The 21,086-nt window shown below is 45.2% G+C and overlaps 2 protein-coding genes across 3 annotated transcripts in view; one reads left to right on the plus strand and one right to left on the minus strand.

Moving 5' to 3' along the window:
• Positions 1–5,525: 5,525 nt before the first annotated feature.
• Positions 5,526–8,476, minus strand: TBCC (tubulin folding cofactor C). Its single transcript, XM_033424000.2, has one exon. The coding sequence runs from the start codon at positions 8,256–8,258 to the stop codon at positions 6,912–6,914; it is 1,347 nt and encodes a 448-aa protein (XP_033279891.1). The 5' UTR covers positions 8,259–8,476; the 3' UTR covers positions 5,526–6,911.
• BICRAL (BICRA like chromatin remodeling complex associated protein) overlaps positions 8,166–21,086 on the plus strand; it is a 108,222-nt gene continuing 95,301 nt past the window's right edge. The window contains exon 1 of one of the 2 annotated variants that reach the window (XM_049716109.1): positions 8,166–8,230. The gene's annotated coding sequence lies outside the window, so the exon portion shown is untranslated. Of the gene's footprint in view, positions 8,231–9,518; positions 10,244–21,086 lie in introns of those variants that run through there. The other variant, XM_049716108.1, reaches the window with a different exon arrangement.

Consider the following 21,086-nt stretch of genomic DNA (forward strand, 5'->3'; position numbering starts at 1 on the left):
TCTTTTCTTAAACTTCTTAAAAGACAATGACTGCTGAAATTATTGCTTAACTCAGAGGCATACCGGATTCTCTGTATCTAATCATGCTGCCAGGCCTTCTAAAGTTCTGCCATCACATGAATGTCGTCTGAATTGGCCTACACGTCTCACTTTCTTCAAATTTTTTTCTTTCCCTCAATAATTGTCTCTACTGGAGAATGCAACAACTTGGCCTCAGAGACTGGCTCATTCACTTTTCTTTCTTGCTCTTATTGTCTCAAAATATCAGGCTTCGTTCTCAAAGAGACTGAGGGAAATCCCAGAAGACTTCCCAGATTGGCTTTTGCAAAATTTTGGCAAGTGCACATGGACTCAAGCTGTGTGGGAACTGCTTGAGAAAAGACCAGAAAGTATGGCAGAAGGTGTTTGTAGGAAATATCTTCCATTTGTTCCTCCAAATCTATTCTTTACTTTTCTCCACCCTGGAGCTGTCCTGGGAGCTGGCCCATATGGACTGCATCAACAGACTTCCTTGCCCTAAAACCGGGAAACAGACGTCCTTGCCCTAAAATTCTAATTGGGTTCAGCCAACGGAAGGCACAATTGAAGAGAGTTTTGAAATTCCTGTTGCTCTTCGGCCCACAGGTCACAACGGATTGGCTACATCCCTCTACTGAAGGCCACAGCTCCTGCCACGTAGCGTGCTCTCTTTCTGGTTTCAGGTAACAGTTTTGTCCCTTCAGCCCTAGGAGTGATAAGAGGTATTGCACTATCTGTTATTGCTTTCCCTAAACTCTGCCCACAGCTTTGTAAATAGCTCCTGTGTTAGGCTTTTCTTAAATTATCCATTTTAAGTGTGCCATCTGTTTCCTGCCAGGTCCCTCACTGATACAGTGTGTTTGATTAATGGGACTTATTTCAGACTAGTTGGAGCATGAAGTGTGTGTGCTGAAACAGCAAAACATCATGTAGGAACAGTAGGCTGAAAGCAGGTGGTGGAGGGACTTGTCTTCCAAGCCAGGGAGTCCAGCGGGCTATGGGAATCTCAGAAGGTTTTAGACCAGGAGTGACATGTTTTAAGAAAACTAATTTGGTAGCTGCATGCAGAACGCTTTAGAAATTGGAGCTGAGGAGACAAGTTAGGAGACAATTACTATTACAGAAAGTTAACATTTTGTAACTCTCAGATTGGCAAAGATCCAAAAATTGGATAGCACAGTATGTCAATAAGGATGTGAAGAAATAGCACTCTCAGTCATTGCTAGTGAGTGTGTAAATTGATAAACCTCCTCAGAAGGCAATTTGATAATATCTATCAACATAATAAATGTTCATAACCTATTGATCCTGCAATTCCACTTCTAGGTACCTAGCCTACCCCTAAGAACCCACTGCACATATGCTAAATAATTCATGTATCAGGATATTCATTGTAGCATTTTTCTACTGGCTAAAGATTGGAAACAACCTAAATGTTCATCAGTTAGAGACTGGTTAAATAAGTATGGCACATTGCATATAACAGAACACTAGGCAGCAGTTAAAGAGAATGAGATGACTACATACTTATATGGGAAGATCTCCAATATAATGTGAAGGACAAAGGCAAAGTGCCCAAGCGTATACATAGTGTGCTTCTACTGGGGTGGGAGGATAGAAGGATATATTGCACATAAGTTTGTAAATGCATAGACCAGAAGAATACAAAGGAAACAGGTAAAGGGTGGTTGCTCTCCAGAGAAAACTGAATCACTGGGATCAAAGGAAGGAGGGAGATTTTATTTTAATCTTTTTGTACCTGTACATGAATTATCTGTTTTGAAAATCCATTGCGCTATCATCTCAGAATCAAACGTCTACCTTGTTATCAGTTCTAAAAATTAGTTTATGTATAGCTTTCTTGGTGAAATAAACACAACTAAAAGGTACTCAACTAAAAAATATTTTTCAAAATATAATAAATTACTTAAATGCCTGCACAGAATGCTGAGCTTGGTTACCAGGTGAGTAAATGGCCTTGAATTTTTTGCTTGGTCTTCTCAGTTCTTAAAGTTCCGAGTGCAACAGTATCTGAAAATTTGGAAAGCAGGCCTTTGAATAGTAACTACTTCCTTCTGTGAGTGCCGCTGATCTGAGTTCAGCCAGGGAATTCAAACCCTGGGTTGGTGGTTAAAATAGAAGCCTTACTTAAGGTCCCTTCTAACCAGGAGAGGTTATATTGATAATAATAGGGCACTACCCTATCGGAGCTCTCAGGGTTTCTCTCTCATGATTGTTGTTTCATTCATCTGATCTTCAACTAGGCCGTAACCTCCATCAAGGAAGAGCACACGCTTACCTTGTTTACCACTGTGCTCTTAGCACCCAACGTGGAAAAGTTGCATAGTGGATGCTCCGATATTTATTTAGTTGAATTGAACATGGCTTTTGTGTCATATTGTCCCTGCCCTTCTTGAAACTTAAAGCTAGTAAATAACTGACCGTCTAATTGTAATGGCCAACTCATTTATAAGAGAAGAAAATTGTCAAATAGTGCAATTAAGTTTTTGAGTTGGTGGTGAAACATTTGAATTAAATGTAATTTAGCTGTCCAATTTCTGTGGTACTACAGTAATTGCCATGATGTTTATAAAACGTATTGCCATGTAACATTACCCATAGAAAGTTGAATCTTTACATCTTGCTGTTTTTATTTCTGCCTGATTAACACAAATAAAACTAAATTTTTTTTGTTAAATAATGACTCTTGCATTGCAATCAGAAGTTCAGCATTAAAACTTATAATTGACCATTTCTTCTATTCTTATGCAGTTGAGACTAGAGTAACAATTTTTTTTTAAATTTTGCATTATATTGTACATAATGGGTTTTTTATTTTTTTGGCTGCATTGGGTCTTCATTGCTGTGCACAGGTTTTCTCTAGTTGCGGTGAGCGGGGGCTACTCTTTGTTGTGGTGCGCAGGCTTCTCATTGCGGTGGCTTCTCTTGTTGCGGAGCATGGGCTCTAGGTGTGTGGCCTTCAGTAGTTGTGGCATGCGGGCTCAGTAGTTGTGGCTTGCGGGCTCTAGAGTGCAGACCCAGTAGTTGTGGCACACGGGCTTAGTTGCTCCGTGGCAATGTGGGATCTTCCCAGACCAGGGCTCGAACCCGTGTCCCCTGCATTGGCAGGCAGATTCTTAACCACTGCGCCACCAGGGAAGCCCTGAAATGACACTTTTATAATACTCATATAATACTGTACTAAGTTGTATTTAACATACCTGATCATAAATGAAGTTTAATAAACTGATTGCTTGACTAATATGCAATTTTATTGCTTTTCCAGAGTTGATCTTAATGAAAATATATGGTCATTACACTTATTGGTGAATATGCCCTCACTGCAATGAACATTGTCATTAGATTTGCTTGATAAAAACTTACTAAAGTGACTTTAAGTCAATGCTTTTAATTCAGGGGTGTGACTTTAATATAGATTTGTTTTGTCTTGTTGTTGTCTTTGTAAAAAACAAAAAAAAATCCATCCCAGTTTAAGCGTCGGGAAACATATAGGGTCTATCTTCCTGAAACGGCAGAGAGACTTGAGAGGACAGGATGAATAGGCAAGACCTTCCAGGGAAGGAGCTGACATGATATGGGCATCACTCATCACTTGGGGCATCACTTATTTTAGTTACAAGTTGGCCAGCTCCAGGACCAGACGCAGACTGCAGAAAAAGTTTTGCTTGTCTTATCCAATGTTTTTTAAATGCCTGAATTTGTCTACCACGTTATCTGGTCCCCCACTCCCTAGCGACTTACTCTCAGCAGCCTTACTCATGGACTTCACCTGCCTGGCCCTGGTAAGCATTGGGTGCCTGGAGAAGAGTGACATCCTTAAAATAAACATGGAACTTGGGAGGGAAAGAAGTGAAAATGGAGATTTTAAGAATATATGGAGGGACTTCCCTGGTGGCAAAGTGGTTAAGAATCCGCCTGCCAATGCAGGGGATACGGGTTTGAGCCCTGGTCCGAGAAGATCCCACATGCCGCGGAGCAACTAAACCCGTGTGCCACAACTACTGAGCCCACGCACCTAGAGCCCATGCTCCACAAGAGAAGCCACCGCAACGAGAAGTCCGCACACCGCGACGAAGAGTAGCCCCCGCTCGCGGCAACTAGAGAAAGCCCGCGCACGGCAACAAAGACCCAACGCAGCCAAAAATAAACAAATAAATTTAAAAAAAAAAAAAAAGGATATATGGAATTTGAGGGAATTCCCTGGCAGTCCAGTGGTTAGGACGTGGTGCTTTCACTGCTGTTTGCCCAGGTTCCATCCCTGCTTAGGAAACTAAGAAGATCCTGCAAGCCGCGAGGCGTGGCCACAAAAAAAAAAAAAAAAAAAAAAAGAATATATGGAATTTGAAAGGCAGGTGAGCCCAATAAGGGTGGAGGCTAGGGACAGACACAAGACTATGCATATAGGTTGAGAGCTGAGGCTCTGAGAGAATGAATACAAAGAAGCTAATGGCAAAACTTTGGGCATCACTCATATTTAAGGGCTACAAATCATCAGAATCCCAATGAAAGGAAGGAAGCTGACATAAGAGAAACAGGTTAAAGATTATGGCCAAGGAAAGAGAGAACTTCAAGGATGAGTAAACTGTACCTAACACAAAGAAACAAACAAAAAAGGGTAAACTGTACCAAGAGTAAAAGTGCTGAGGAGGGCGAGGGGAGGGAGCCAGTAGATTTGGCGATTAGGCCACTAATACCATCAAAGAGCAGTTTCAGCAGAGAAGAGTTAAAATTACAAAGACTGAAAGAGTGAAAAATGTAGGTGTATGTGGACACAGCTATTCTTTTAAGATGTCTGACACACAGGGAAGGAGCTGGAAAATCATTCAGTGACATGTAGGGTGGAGGACCTCAGGATCTGGTGTCTTAAAAGAACAAAGGCCAGTGGAAAGGGAGGCCACAGGAGGTTGGAGGGGATGGGCACGAGCGTAAGAGGAATCTCTGGGCAAAAAGAGATATGCCTCTAGTAAGGAAGAAGACCAGCAAAGATGGAAATGTTTTCAAATATTGAGGGACGTCAGTCAGGGGGAGCTAGTTGGATGGCCTACAACTGGTCAGGTGGTCAGCAGAGTTACAGGTGTAAAATTATGAGCTTTAGTAGAAAAAGGTTGGGAATTCCCTGGCGGTCCAGTGGTTAGGACTCTGCGCTTCCAATTCAAGGGTCCCAGGTTCGATCCCTGGTCGGGAACTAAGATCCTGCAAGCCAGGTGGGGCAACCAAAAAAAAACCAAGCATGGTTTATTCTTAAGTGCACTTGTGTTAAACTATCAGTCTCTAGGGGCACAGCTTTAGGATACCGGTCAGTTTCTAATGTAAAGATATGGTTGAAAATTTCATTATATGTTGTTTCTTTTTATCATAAGGATTAACTCTCCCAAGTAAACGATTTTCCCTCTTGTTTGTGGATGCTGCGAACTGTGAAATTGATTAGGATCCCTTTTCAAGTTAGCTAATAGTTGAGGGGAAAAAAATCAGGATTCACGTCCAGCTAAGGAATAGGGCTTCGCAGCTTACATTTTTTTTACTGGCTTCATTTCTGCTTCCAATCCGTCATTCTACCCTTGTTCCTCCTTGTCATTTGTTTTTATTATCTTGTTACATTTCACATATCCTAGAAGCCACTTTAAATCCTTTTTCAGAACAAAAGAGAACATACAATATTAAATACATAAATACTTGAGATATTTAAGCACCTTAATACTTGTGGTAATTATTAAATAAAAAGCACATCCATAGTTACAAGGCCACTAGGCCCAGAAAAGCTTTTTGAAAATCTTACAACTTTCCATTTAAGAATAATGAGTGGTAGTATATAGAGCAGAAAGCCAAATTTGTAACAGTAGCGAATAACAAAATGTAGCAAAATGGGTGGAAAAATCAACACTCAGCCAGATGTTTGCCTCAATTCTTTTTGTATGAGGATAGATACGTAGCGCCATTATGCCTGAGAATTTAAGAAAAGCCATTTTCCCTCTTTACTTTTGGAAGCTTTCTTTCCAACTCAATTAACGCTACTCAAAAATCAGTATCTAGTAGAGGTTAAGAACGTGGGCTCTGGAGCCAGACTACACGATTTCAAATCCCAGTCCGCCACTTGGGCTGTGTGCCCTTTGGGCAACTTATCTGTTTCCTCACTTGAAAAATGGAGTTAACAGAAACTACCCTCATAATATTTTGAGGACTTATAATAAGTTTACATGAGTAAGGTGCTTACAATGGTGTCGATTACATTTTAAGTGCACAAAAAATTGGCAGCTATAACTATTTTGGCTTTACAGGTGATTAAGACTCATGAGGCTCTTGGGGTCCGTGCCAAAAGTTTGGATCCAAATAAGTCGAAGACTAGCTGGATGCCAAAAACCCAAGCTAACATGTAACTGAAGACCAGAGAGGAATATTTCCATTGCCCCACTGAAAAATACGTATGGAAGTCAAACCTGCAATTCAAAAAAGCTCTTGGTTAATGGCAGTTTGAACACGTTTTGATACCTTACTTCAACATTAACTGGCTCCTACTAGCCCTACTGAATTCGTTTATTAAACAAATATTTATTGAAGGCTTACTTTATTCTGCAGTAAGTTTTAAACACCACAAAGCATTAAAAACCACACTCTCTTCCCCTTATGGCTTCAAATGATCACCGTCAAACAAAAGCTCCGAAACATCACCAAAATAGCAAAAATTCTTTAAAGTGCCAGACCTGCCACAAATTTAATGGAAATCGAAAGTAGGAGCCTATCACAATCTAAAGCCTTAAAATAATGAAAACAGACAGCGTGACAAGAAGTAAATTTTGGGGTCCCATTAGCTGGAGTCAGTCCCACAAGGGAGTGTATTTGGTAGGAGTGAAGAAAAGAGTGACAATTGCTTAGTCTCACTGGATCCTTCGCTCTTCTTCAGGAAGAATACTCCAGTTTGGGGAGGCTACATCACGGGCCAGCCAGTTGAAATCGTCAACGTCGCTCCAGTTATTTTTGCTCCTGTCTAAACCAGAGCCCTCGAAGTCCTTGTCGATCCCCGGGTAGCTCCAGGTGTACGGGGCGAACTGTATCCCGGTGCAGTCCTCCACGATGGCCCTGCTGGTCACCTGCAGGAAGATGCGGGTGTCTTTCGTGGTGTGTACGCGGAGCTGCTGGCAGGCCACGGCCAGCACGCAGTCATTGCAGTTCTCCAGGAACACGGAGGTGGACACCGGGCCGCAGAGCAGCGTGCAGCCTCGAGCCTTGGTCAGCCGCAGGGTGTTGGGATTGCCATACAGTTTGATCGTGCAGTTAATCAGTTGGGTCAAAAGGACGTCCCGCTGGTGCAGCTCCTCGGCTCTCTTCTCCAAGACTTGGGACTGCAGATTGGAGAAGCCGCAGATCCAGCTGGAGTCGAAGCCTTCCTCCTCCTTCAAGGGCGGCGGGGAGGCCAGGATGCCTTCCGCTGCCGGGGCGCCGGGAGCCAAATCTACTTTGGTGGCTGAAGCAGCATCCTTCCTGCGGGTCTTGAAAGCGAAACGCTTCTTAGGCTGCAGCTCCTGGCGACGTTTGGCCAGGGCCTCCTGCAGCCGCGCCAACACCTCTTGCCCCTGCCGCAAGTCGTAGGCGGCCAGGAACAAAACCGAGTCGTTGACTAGTTTCTGCAGCCCCTGCAGCCGAGCGGCCGCCTCCTCCAGCTGCTCGACGGACTCCCCGCCTTCCAGAAGCTCTTCCACGGCCAATCGCTCCCGAGAGAAGGCGGCGGCGAAAAAGTCGCTCTTCTCCTCCTCCACCTCCTGGTTCTGCCGCTTTTGCTTCCGCCTTTCCACCTCCAGTTGCCGCTCATGTTCTCGACTCTGAAGCCGCTCAGGCACCAGGCTCCGGCCCCTCTGGGATCCCAAGTCCCTGCTCGCCACAGCAGTAGCAGAGCCACTAGCATTCTCCATCTTGCCTTCAAGCTTCCTTTCTCCTGCCTTCCTTCCTCCCGGCGCGCCCAACGCGAGGCCTCCCACCAACGCGCCCTGTGATTGGCCGGACATGCTGACGTCAGACCCCGGCCTTATTTTCTTCACCCATTGGTTCCTCTGCGTTGGAGGGGGCGGGAATATGGGGCGGGGCCGACTGACAGAGTGGGTGGGGAGACAAAGGTCCTTGTGGATGGGTAGGGTGGAAGGCAGGCGGGGGAAGCTTTTTTTCCTCTTAAAGGGGCAGGACTTATATCCGGGATTGTGGGGTGAGTTGCAGCAGCGGCAGCTGCACATGTGGGTTTGTTTATAAGAACAAGGTTAGAAACTCGCAGGCCTCCCCCTCCCCCCAGCTCCTTCCTACTACCCCCTTACAGGCTGCAGATCCGCTACTGGTGGGGGGAATGTGTGCCTGTGGTGGGTGGGTGGGACAGGTAGTGGTGAGAAAGATGGAGGGGGGGGAATATTACACCGCCCGGCCCGCGCCGGAGGAAGCGGCAGCTGGAACAGCTACGGAGCCTTTTGCATGCCTCTGTTTTTCTCCTTCTCCCTTCCACCACCCCTTCCTCCCACACATTCCTGCCGCCCCTAAACCCTCATCCTACCACCCCACCCCACCCCCGCCGCTGCAGTTCCGCGTGGCCTGGGGCTCCAGGATTCCCGCAGTCACTTACGGGGCCGGGAGAAGGCGAGGGGCACCGGAATGGGAGAGACTGGGTTCCTCACTGCAACCAGGTTCAGGGGGCCCTGGGGAAGTCTAAAAACGGCTTATTTTTTTTGCCAATTACTGCAGTCGGAGGGGTGGGGGCGGGGGAGGTAAGATTCCACACCTCCTTCCTCTTCCTCCCACGCCCTCCCCCTACCCCCGACCTTGGCCGTCACTCCCTCCGCAGCTGGGCGCTGCTGGTCTCGCCGGGGTGAGACCCCGGACCCGGACTCGGCTGCTGTCTGAGGGGCAGTCGGTTGTTAGGAAAGTGATGGGGGAAATGTTACATTATTTCTAGAAGTGGTGGGAGGGATTTGTCACCGGAAGTGAATGAACCTAGCCTAAAGTCAGGACCAGCCAGAGGTGTGAGTGGGCACCCCGGACGGCGCAGTCGCTGGCAAAACCCAGGACAGCTGGCCAGGCCAGAACCAGGGCGCGGCCGGCAGCAGGCGCGGGGCGACCTCGCATGCTCGGTGCAACCCGGCAGAGCGCCGGGGCCTCTGACCCGGCCCACCCTTCCAATCTTCGGTTTCACCTTTATCTCCACCCCCTGTTCCCAGACTCCGTCGGGGTATTTAACTGCCCGAGAAACACATTTGAAATTTCAATGATATACCTGCATTTTGATGCAGAGAAGGATGGGAGGAAACAAGAGAATTAAGACTCATTTCCAGTTTTTCACGCCCCACACTCTTCCTTTCCTTCCCATTGAAAGCCAAAACCACAACTAAACATAAATTCCTGTCTTTCTCCGCTGAAAGTCAGCACAAGTCACACTGGCAAATTCCACGGGGGGGTGGGGTGAGGGTTATTGTGTGTTTGTGTGGGTAGACGTGCACCTGATGGAAACGGGGTTGCTAAAAAAAATCCTGTGCTTGCGCTTGTAGTATATATTCTAAGTTTTTGTTCTCTTTGTTTCATGGGCGAGATAGATGGAGGCTTTTGGTTTTTTATGAGGTATGGTTCCAAGGCTGGTGAATGAAATATAACTGGTTATCTTGTCTTTGGGTAGTCCGGGGGAATGCAGTAGATGCTTTATTTTATAAAGTGTTGATTTACCCAAGGAAGGTTTAGAGAAGATTTATTTTTGCTAGGGAAAAAAATCTGACCTGCCTCCCTTAAATTTTTCAGCAGTTCAATCTGTCCTACTCAAGTTAAGAAAGTCTGTAGCCAAACAAAGTTTATTGTACTTGAGAGTTGCAGCTGGAGTTAGGCAACATTTTTGAATTAGCTATAGTGAACCTATGGGTAGGGGGTAGTGTTGTCTGTATCAGAAGTGGAATGGAAGATCGTTAAACCCTCTCAAGAACTTCATTTCTGCCCAAGAGGTTTTGGCATAGAGTCCAGTAGACTTTGGAAGTTTCCGAATATTTTAAGTTGGCCAGTTCAAACTTTTATGGGAAGGGAGCAGTAAAGGACAAGAATGGACAGGCTACCCTGCAGGCCCAGTGTGTGGGAGGCACCTTCAAAGACTGATGTGAGACCCCATTGGGAATGGACAGGGCTCAGGCCTATGGTCATCATGAAGCATTGGTTTGACAGTTCTTGACAGACCCCAGCACAACTGCAGGCCAAGGTAGGTGGTCAAGACATGGGTTTAAAGTTGCATTTCAAAAGCAGTAGGAAGGCATTGCCAGACTGTATTTGCCTGTTCTGATGGAAGGAAAGAGGGTGATGCATTACAGTAGAAATGTGGCAAAAGGCAAGCAGCCGGTGAGTGCTGAATCCCACTTTCAAAGATACTTTACAGAGCTTGTGAATCAAAGCACTGCTCTATTGTAGACATCTTGGAAAGTGAAAGAATTCTAAGGTGTTCCAGACTTTAAAAATTATTTAACAAAAATTTAGATACTTTAATGGTTCAGTTTGTTCGTTAGATTTCTTTTTTAACTTTTTGAAAATTTAAAAGTGGAGAGCAGAGTGTTATGTGTACCAACTTCAACAATTCCCCACTGGCAGGCTTGTTCCTTCTACAACCCTAGACCTTCCCCACCCCACCTCACTCTGATTATTTTACAGCAAATCCCAAACCTTATATTATTTCATATTTTACAAACCATAAATATTTCAATATGTATCTCAAAAAGATCAAGACTATCTTTTAAAAACATAGCTGCAATACCATTACCACACTCCAAAAAAGTGCTGATTATTTCCTCATTATAATCAGAGTTTCAGGCTATATTCACATTTCTCTGATTATCCTATTATTTCCTTTTTTATTTATTTATTTTGCGGTACGCGGGCCTCTCACTGTTGTGGCCTCTCCCGTTGCGGAGCACAGGCTCCGGACGCGCAGGCTCAGCGGCCGTGGCTCACGGGACTAGCCGCTCCGCGGCATGTGGGATCTTCCCGGACCGGGGCACGAACCCGCGTCCCCTGCATCGGCAAGCGGACTCTCAACTACTGCGCCACCAGGGAAGCCCTATAATTTCCTTTTTTAAAAGTTACTATGTTTAATTAAGGAGCCAAACAAGTTCTATACAACGTGCCTAGTTAATGTGTCTCTTTAATCACTTTTAAATCCTTCCCCCATCTCCCAAGTGTTTTGCTGGAAAAAAAAAAACAACGGTCATTTGTTTAATAGAGTTTCCCACAGTCTGGATTTTGCTGGTTGCATCTCCGTACTATGTTTCTAATTTTAAATACTTGTCATATTTATTTGGTCTTTTAAAGTCTTTAAGTGAGTGTTTGTATAGTGATATGCCACAGGAAATCAATAACCAAGTAGTGAAAGCGTGTAACACAATAAAATAGTCTTTGGGTGTGGTTAGACAGCAAAGAATGAGGCCTTTTGTGTTCTCTGGAGTTTACAGGAACCCTGTGCAGGTGGAACATGCCAGCCACACCTGGGCAAATGAAAAGATCCAGGTCCTGTTTTTTAGTAGCTCGATGCCAGAAGGAGGTGTCCCCTATTCATCTTTCGGCAAATATTGAACATGTAGTGGTTTAAAAGGATTCATTAAGAGTTCTGCGTGTCAAGTATGAACTATTAAGCAAATTTTCCTACCTGAGTTGCTGACTTTTCTGACACAAAGACAGTGAAACGTGTCAGCCGTGAAGGCATGTGCTGTTCTGCAAAAGGCCCCAGATTGGTCCGGGAAGCAGGACAGGAGCTGCCCCTTATTTCCACCTCTGCCCCTGGCTTTCTCCTCCCCCTCAACACCTTTCACTTTCTGGGACGTTTTTCATCATTTTACACGTAATGCCTGGCACAGGGGCTGGTGCCGATTATTTATCTAACATCAGTTTATTAAGCACTGTGCCCGGCGCTGAGCCCAGGAGGCTGTTGGGCTGCCAAGGGGCATCAAGATAGGCAGAGTCCCCTTCCTCCTTGAGGAGGCCTAATCTGGGCAGATAATTACAAAAACATGTAAAATTGTAACAGCAACAATTGACAACTGTTAGGAAGGACAGAGGAACAGTGAGTGCCCCTAGTGGGAGGTTTGACCTTGTTGGGAGGTCAGTGAAGCCTTCCGGAGGGAGGGGGAGGGGTTGAGCCCAGGCTGGAAGAAAGAGCAGGAATGAACAAGGAATCATGAACACTGGAAAGTGTCTTCTAGATGTGTGGGCTCAGGGGTCACTGGTGACTTTGCGGAGAGCCGTGTCCCAGGAGTGCTGTGGGCAGGAGGCACACCGAAGGGGTGAGACGAAGGGGTGGGAGCAGGGTATGGAGTTGATGCTGAACCCAGATAACTCTTTGGAGAAGTTTGACTGTGAGGGAGGAACAAGGAATAAATGGGGGGTATGAGGAGGCCAGTGAGGTGTTTTTGTTTTTTACAGAGAAAGAAGACATAAGGTCCATAATATAAGGGTCCTGGAGGGGATGGGGCCCAAAACACAGGTGTGAGGATTAGCCGTAGATGGAGGGAAGGACAGCTTTCTCCATGGCAGTGTTGTTTTAACTTTTTATTGTGAAAGTTTTCAAACATACACAAACTTTTTGACCTCAACTCATAGTAACAGATGCATCATAATTGAAACAGAAGCTTTAAGAAACAGTATATACTCTTAGGATGTACAATAGATGCTGTTTTCTGTTCTTTTTATTGTATTTTTAAATGTTGGTCAAGACCCCCTAAGTTCAACGGCAGTTTTAAAATGGTGTATCAGCAGCAGAGGGTGCAGCTGTAGGTAAATTTGCATGTTTGGTAGTTGGCAGATGAGTCTGATGGTGTCTGTGTGCTCTGTAAAGTAGACAGTGGGTGGGGGCGAAAGGGGTGGGGGTGTCTGCAAAGGTGGGGGGAAGGTTTGGAAACCCTGTGGGAAGAGGGAGAGCGTGTTGCCCGGAGAAAATGGGTCTCGTGGTGTGTATGTTCAGAAAATACTTGGAGAGTGAAGAACCTTCCAGGCGGCAGTCTAGACTGACTCAGGGGAAGGAGCTGGGTTTGGGTCAGGCCAGAGGAGAGAAGCTGGTGTGGAGAGCCTGACCCTCAGGCCAGAGGAGAGAAGCTGGTGTGGAGAGCCTGACCCTCAGGCCAGAGGAGAGAAGCTGGTGTGGAGAGCCTGGCCCTCAGAAGGCAGGAATCCCCATAGAGCAGCTTCTGTCGAAGAGTCTGGAGGCTTGACTTCTGTTGCCCCTCATGCATTCCCTACAAAATCTTCAGAAATTTACATCACTCTTCCAAGACCCGCACTGCCTGTCAGCAGATGACCTTACCTACTCTTCTCTGAGAAAAAAAGGCCATAGATGTGAACCTCACCTTGCCTCCATCTCACTAATGACTTCTCCGTGAAGATCCACCCCTTTGCCTCTTGTCCTTCTTCTTCGAAGCCAAGCCCTCCACCTGAACATTTCCTAGGACCTCGAGCCACTTCCATCCTCTCATTCTTTGTGATCTTTAATGCCTCTTCTTTGGCATCACCTCTGAGCAAGCAAGTTCCCTCAGCTTAAAACAATTTTCCTTTTGTCCTTTCATCTACCCAAGCGAATGCTCTTTTCTCCTTCTCTTGTCAATAGACTTTTTTTTTTAATATTGACATATGTCGTGAATTTTTAAATTTATTTATTTATGGCTGTGTTGGGTCTTCGTTTCTGTGCGAGGGCTTTCTCTAGTTGTGGCAAGCGGGGGCCACTCTTCATCGCGGTGCGCGGGCCTCTCACTATCGCGGCCTCTCTTGTTGCGGAGTACAGGCTGCAGACGCGCAGGCTCAGTAATTGTGGCTCACGGGCCCAGTTGCTCCGCGGCATGTGGGATCGTCCCATACCAGGGCTCGAACCCGTGTCCCCTGCATTGGCAGGCAGATTCTCAACCACTGCGCCACCAGGGAAGCCCCTTGTCAATAGACTTTTTTTTTTTTGCGGTACGTGGGCCTCTCACTGCTGTGGCCTCTCCCGTTGCGGAGCACAGGCTCCGGACGCGCAGGCCCAGCGGCCATGGCTCACGGGCCCAGCTGCTCCGTGGTATGTGGGATCCTCCCGGACTGGGGCACAAACCTGCGTCCCCTGCATCGGCAGGCGGACCCTCAACCACTGTGCCACCAGGGAAGCCCTAGACGTTTAATTTTATTTATTTTTTGAAAAATTTTTGGGGGGAGGTAATTAGGTTTATTTTTTATAGCTTTGTTGAGCTATAAGTGACATATACCACTGTGTGAGTTTAGGGTACCCATTGTGATGATTTGACATATTTATATATTGTGAAATGATCACCATATAGTTAACACATGCATAATTTCATATAGTTACCTTTGTGTGTGTGTGTGTGTGTGTGTGGTAAGAACTTTTAAGATTTTCTCTCTCAGCGACTTTCAGATATACATTACAGTATTGTTTCCAATAGTCACCATGATGTATGTTATATCCCCAGAACTTACTCATCTTATAACTGGAAGTTTGTACCCTTTGACTGCCTTCACTCATTTGCATCCAACTCCTCACCTCCCACCCCACCCTTGGCAGCCACCAATCTACTCTCTGTTTCTATGGGTTCAGCAGCACAGCACGGCTGGCGGGATCTTAGTTCCCTGACCAGGGATCAAACCATGCCCCCTGCAGTGGAAGCGTGGAATCCTGACCACTGGACCACCAGGGAAGCCCCCAGATTCAATAGACTTTTAAAAATAGTCATCTAGGGCTTCCCTGGTGGCGCAGTGGTTGAGAGTCCGCCTGCCAATGCAGGGCACGTGGGTTCGTGCCCCGGTCCGGGAAGATCCCACATGCCGCGGAGCGGCTGGGCCCGTGAGCCATGGCCGCTGAGCCTGCGCGTCCGGAGCCTGTGCTCCGCAACGGGAGAGGCCACAACAGTGAGAGGCCCGCGTACCGCAAGAAAACAAACAAAAAAATAAATTGAGGTACAGTTATGTATAATACTATATAAATTTCAGGTGTACAACATAGCGATTCACAATTTTTAAATATTATACTCCATTTATAGTTATTATAAAAGGTTGGCTATATTCCTTGTGCTGTATAATATATCCTTGTAGCTTATTTATTTTATACATAGTATCAATAGTTTGTACCTCTTACTCCCCTACCCCTATCTTGCCCCTCCCCCCCTTCCCTCTCCCCACGGGTAACCACTAGTTTGTTCTCTATACCTGTGAGTCTGTTTTGTTATATTCACTAGTTTTATTTTATTTTAATTAATTAATTTATTTTATATTCATTTTTGGCTGTGTTGGGTCTTCGATTCTGTGCGAGGGCTTTCACCCGTTGTGGCGAGCGGGGGCCACTCTTCATCGTGGTGCACGGGCCTCTCACTGTCGCGGCCTCTCCCGTTGCGGAGCACAGGCTCCAGACGCGCAGGGTCAGTGGTTGTGGCTCACGGGTCTAGCCGCTCCGCAACATGTGGGATCTTCCCGGACCGGGACACGAACCCGTGTCCCCTGCATTGGCAGGCAGATTCTTAACCACTACGCCACCAGGGAAGCCCCTAAATAACAACTAGTTTTTGTTTTTTTGTTTTTTTGGGTTTTTTTTGCGGTACATAGGCCTCTCACTGTTGTGGCCTCTTCCATTGCGGAGCACAGGCTCCTGACGTGCAGGCTCAGCGGCCATGGCTCACGGGTGCAGCCGCTTCGCGGCATGTGGGATCTTCCCGGACCGGTGCATGAACCGTGTCCCCTGCATCGGCAGGCGGACTCTCAACCACTGTGCCACCAGGGAAGCCCACTAGTTTTAATTTTTAGATTCCACATTTAAGTGATATCATACAGTATTTGTCTTTCTCTGTCTATTTCACTAAGCATAATACCCTCCAAGTCCATTCATGTTGTTGCGAAAGGCAAAATTTTATTCTTTTTTATGGCTGAGCAGTATTCCATTGTGCATGTGCGCACACACACACACGTGTGTGTGTGTACCACATCTTCTTTATCCATTCATCTGTTGATGGACACTTAGGTTGCTTCCACATCTTGGTTATTATAAATAATGCTTCTATGAACATCATTTGGGTGCATGTATCTTTTCAAATTAATATTTTCTTTTTTTCAGATATATCCCCAGGAGTAGAATTGCTGGGTCATATAGTAGTTGCATTTTTAGTTTTCTGTGGCACCTCCATACTGTTTTCCATGGTGACTGCACCAATTTACATTCCCACCAAAAGTGTGAATTGTCTTTTTTTTGCGGTACGCGGGCCTCTCACTGCTGTGGCCTCTCCCATTGCAGAGCACAGGCTCTGGACGCGCAGGCTCAGCGGCCATGGCTCACGGGCCCAGCCGCTCTGCGGCATGTGGGATCTTCCCGGACCGGGGCACGAACCTGTGTCCCCTGCATCGGCAGGCGGACTCTCAACCACTGCGCCACCAGGGAAGCCCTGAATTGTCCTTTGAACATAGTTTCAAATTTCTCTCATGTCAAAAGGCACATAAATCTCTTAAAGCTTTTCTGTATCTGTTCTTTCTCTGATGTCTCTTCCTTCCAGTGAGGTGTGATGTCTTTCTCTGATGTCTCTTCCTTCCAGTGAGATCTGAGTTTAAATTCTGATTACTAGCTGTGTGACATTGGGCATGATATAACCTCTCTGAGCTCAGTCACCTCCAACTAAAAAGTGGAGATAAAGAAAAAAATATATTTCTCATGGGATAGTTGTGATGTTAAAGTGACGTGTGGGAAAGTACCAAGTTTTGGGCCAGACCTGTAGTAGATCCTCAACAAGTATTCCTTTCTGCCTTCCAATCACCAGGACCTTTGTCCCTTTGTACTTCCCAGAGCTCAGGGTCAAGAATGGAGCCAGAATTTGCTGTATATATTATGACTTTCTCAGAAAGTACCCTGTAATGATTCTCCTAGGAACAGGTCTCTGGCCTTGCTGCAATTCTGGGGGATATTTGGTCAGAATTTACATGTAAGTAGTACTGCAAAAGAAAACCAAAGAATCCTACAAAGTCAGAGCTGGGCAAGCCCTGAGGGCTTCTTAAATTCCAGGACAAAAACTGGCTTATATAGTAAAAGGGAAAAATAAGGCTATGTAATGATTTTTTTTTTTTTTTTTTTTTTTACTGACAAGTCATTCAGTTTAAAGAATTGTGTTGTGAGATCATATTATTTCTTTTTCTTTTTTTCTCCCCCCCCCTTTTTTTTCAGTTTCTTTTATGAAATCCTTTTTATCTGTGATAGCTTCAGTTTTGAGAACCATTGATCTAATCTTACCTCCCTTTACAGGTAAGGGAGTGTGAAACATTCGCATGCTATGTAACATTAATGGACTGTGAAGTATTTTCACACACTCTAAGCTGTTACTTGACTGTAGGCTCCGTGAGGGCTGTGGTGTGTCTATTTTTTATACCCCATAATCCCTGCACACAGGCGGATCATGCCTGGCATGGAAGGCTCACAGTAATTATCTTTTGGAGGAATAAGTGAAATACTCAACCCAGGCACTCTAGAATCCTAGTTTGTGATGATATTTATTCTTATTGATGAAGCCAGTAAACTCCTTGTGGGATCCTCTGTCCTCCGTTGCCCAGCAGGGTAGGTGTTCAGTGAATGAGCCCCCAGGTCACACAGAGTTCAGGCATGTCCAGGAAAAGATAATCCAAGAACCTGAAAGATAGCAGGAGCCACGTGGCCCTTCTCTCACATTATCTCATTTAATCTTCATGGTAACCTTGCCAGGAGAGTAATAATTTGAAGCAACACAATTTTAAGATTCTTTAAAAGATACAGCCAAATTTTAATTCCCAAACAGATGTGCATTTTTAATACACGTGGTTGGGGGAATACCTTTTCAACCTCAGTTTTTTTCTTCAGTGTAAGGGGAATAGTGACCCACAAAGTTTTGAGATAGGTTTCTGTAGAAATGGCTCATTTATTGAAATCAAGTGCTTTTAAAATGTCCTGGCAGTTGCAAGTTAGAGAAGAAGCAAAAAAGTATTCCTCTTCAACTTTTCTGCCTAAAAGTTGAAAGCTTCTCTTCTTTAGATAGGATTTCATTATTTTCTACAAAACACCACTTATGTGTGATATACTATATGTTTTCAAACCACAGGTTCCAACCCAATAAGGACATGAAATCCATTTAGTGGGTGGAAGTCTGCATTTTTTTAAAAAATGACGAAATAGAATAGATTTGTCAGAGTGCATTGTACTGCATAAGCAGGTTTATAGTGTACATATACATTTTACATATACATGACTTGAAGGATAAAAATGTATTTCTTTTTATAGGTTATGGTCAAAAAAGTTTGGAAAAAATGGTTTGGTGATTGCTGCCTTGCACATTATGGTGTTCAAACATGCTCATTGACATGGATAATGCGATGTCTTTGTGTCATTATGATGTGATAAGGATAAAGAAATGTGGATGCACAGTGGGAACCCATTTGTGCTGCAGATACTTTCTCCTCCTTCATTTGTCAGGATAATGAACCTTTGCTTGCAAAAAGTGAAAGATGCCAATTTGTTATTTATTTATTTATTTGTAAAAGATGCCAATTTGGTTGTGGGAACAATGGCACATAAAGTTCAGGGATGTGGCTGTGTACGGGAGCTACAGCATAAGGCACGTGTGGCTCTGACAAGTGTGAGTGCCACTCTCTGAGAGGGATCCAGTGGTCCGTGACCTGTCGTAAGTTGAAATTTGCTGGGGCACAAATCTGAGCACATCCTAGAAAGCCTGTGGCTGGGGAGAGACAGTGATTCAGCTCATGAGTGAGCCACGTCCCCTGCCCTCCATCTGCATTTCAACAGAGCATGAGAGTTTTTCTATTCTTTGTCTTAAGAGCACAATTCTCTTACAGTAATAAAAAGTTTGTTTCTGTGTGAATGACCACGAAGTGAAAGGTGAAGTTTGAGTGAAACTTGGGATCTGAAGATAAGCTGAGAAAGATAGCCTCTTGACAGAAGTGTGATTCCCCGGAGAGTCAAAGCTGCTGCGGGTATTCCGGTGTTCTACAAGTTGGTGATTCCTGGTGCTTTGTGTAGGTAGCTCTAGAGGCTGTCAGGGGTCTATGCAATATGCTTTGCTGCGTTTTTAGAACCTGTGGGGTAAGCACTGATTTGAGGCAATATTCATTTAATATATAGCCTCTGGAAGATAGAAATTTAGAATGTAGAAATCTTCACTTTTGTTTAGAAAGAGGAGAAAACATGTGTATGGGTTTTGGAGGGGTTGTTTTTTTGCTTATTAATTCCGATACTTCTTGATCCATTGCTTTGGGAATGACTATGTGACTTTCTCTGCTATTTTCTTTAGGATTCTGTGTTGTCTGTCTCATGTCTTCCCAGAGCTAGTCCTTCCCACAACTCTGGGAGGGAGAGGAAGAATTGGGGACAGGAGAAGGATTATCAGTGGACAAATCAGGACCAGATTCTGCTTCTTCCTTCACATGTCGATGCTGACTCTTTTGAAAGAGGGGCAATGAAGTCACTTGTGGGTTGACCCACGTGCCCTTCTTCTAGAACATGTAAATTATATAAGTGTGGAGGTCACCCCCATTCCCATTCTCCAGTAGTTGTTGACCTAAAGCTTCCATTCTGTAATGTGCCTGTGAGTCATAATTGCAACTGTAGAAAGAGGGGGAAAGAGAAGAAAAGGGGAGCAGCATGTTAGTTTATCAGGATATGAGAAATAGCGCCTCGCTTTTTATTCAAAAAAAAAAAAGTGAGGCTGAGATTCATTCATTCATTGCTGCACCGTGGGTGTCACGAGGAGTCTGACTCTGCTCTCTCACCTCTGCACATGCAGAGGCTAGGTGGGCACCTCACCTGAACATCATCAGGCCCAGGGGAGACTTGTTCTTGCCACCTAACTGACTGTCATCGATTCAGTGGCCATTTGTTGAGTGCCTGCTACCTCCATCACCTGGATACAGAAAACACTCAATGAATGTTAAAGTGTTGATGCAAGATGCTTTATTTGGCCCTTGGATGAGAAAAAGATAAACATGAAAAAAGCTTAGTCCTCGTCTCCTTGAGGCTCACCATACAGGGATAGACAAGACGACAACTAATTATAAGTCAGGTCGACTGCAGTGTGTGTTATAAAGGAGAGAGGAAATTCTGTGGAAGTACAAAGGGAAGAGGGAGGAGGGGCACAGAGAGGAGTGAGGGAAAGTGAGCAGGCAGGGGAGGTACCCAGAGGAAAGGGATGCTAGCGATGGGAAGAACAGGAGCAGAGCAGCATGGGTACCAGTTGTATTTGAGGAACTTGGAATAATGCCACGTGGCAAGAAGGAGTCAGGAGGAGTGTCGAGGGGTGTGGTGGAAGATAGGGCTGTTGCCTGCAGTCATTCCCAAGGCACTGGGGACCATCAGAGGTTTTGAGCAGAGAGCAAGGTATTGGATTCTTTGTGTTTTAGGAAGAGAAGTTGAAGAGGATGGACTGGAGCAGGGCTAGTGCCATGGGAGGCTACTGTAGTGGGTCATTGGATAAATGACAGGGCTTGACCAAGGGCAGTGGAAATGAAATGGAGGTTACTCCAGAATGATTTGTACTTGAAAACCAATCTGTGAATTTATAATGGGCATGAACCTACCCAACCACTCGAATGATTAATTCAGCTGGCCAGAACACAGCTTTCTAAATTGAAGTACATTAATAATCACAGGATAATTTGGTGAAAATGGAGTTAAGGCAAAAGGAGTTGGATGGTCTGAAAGGACCTTTTACTCCATCTATAGCCATTTTTGCATAGCGGTAATAACACAGCTTAGTCTCTGGCCAGTTGTTGCTCTTCTCTGGAGAGATCCTTGGCCTGCCACAGCAGGAGGAGCCACTCCCCTTGCCAGCACTGGGGAGAAGCTGGCCCGAGGCGTATTCGAGGATCTTTTGGTTTCAAGAAAGGGAACTCAGTCATCAATGAGCAAGTAAAATGGGAAATAATTATAAGGAAGGAGAATCTTCCAACCCTAATACCAGAAAGGCAGCCAGACCTCCTGGGACTTAGAATATCTCAGACAGTTTCCCCTCCCCACTTCCCTCTCTCCACGTCCACTGAGAATCTGCTTTCTTCTTCTTCCAGACACA

Source organism: Orcinus orca, chromosome 10 (assembly GCF_937001465.1).
Source record: "Orcinus orca chromosome 10, mOrcOrc1.1, whole genome shotgun sequence".
NCBI classification, from domain to species: domain Eukaryota; kingdom Metazoa; phylum Chordata; class Mammalia; order Artiodactyla; family Delphinidae; genus Orcinus; species Orcinus orca.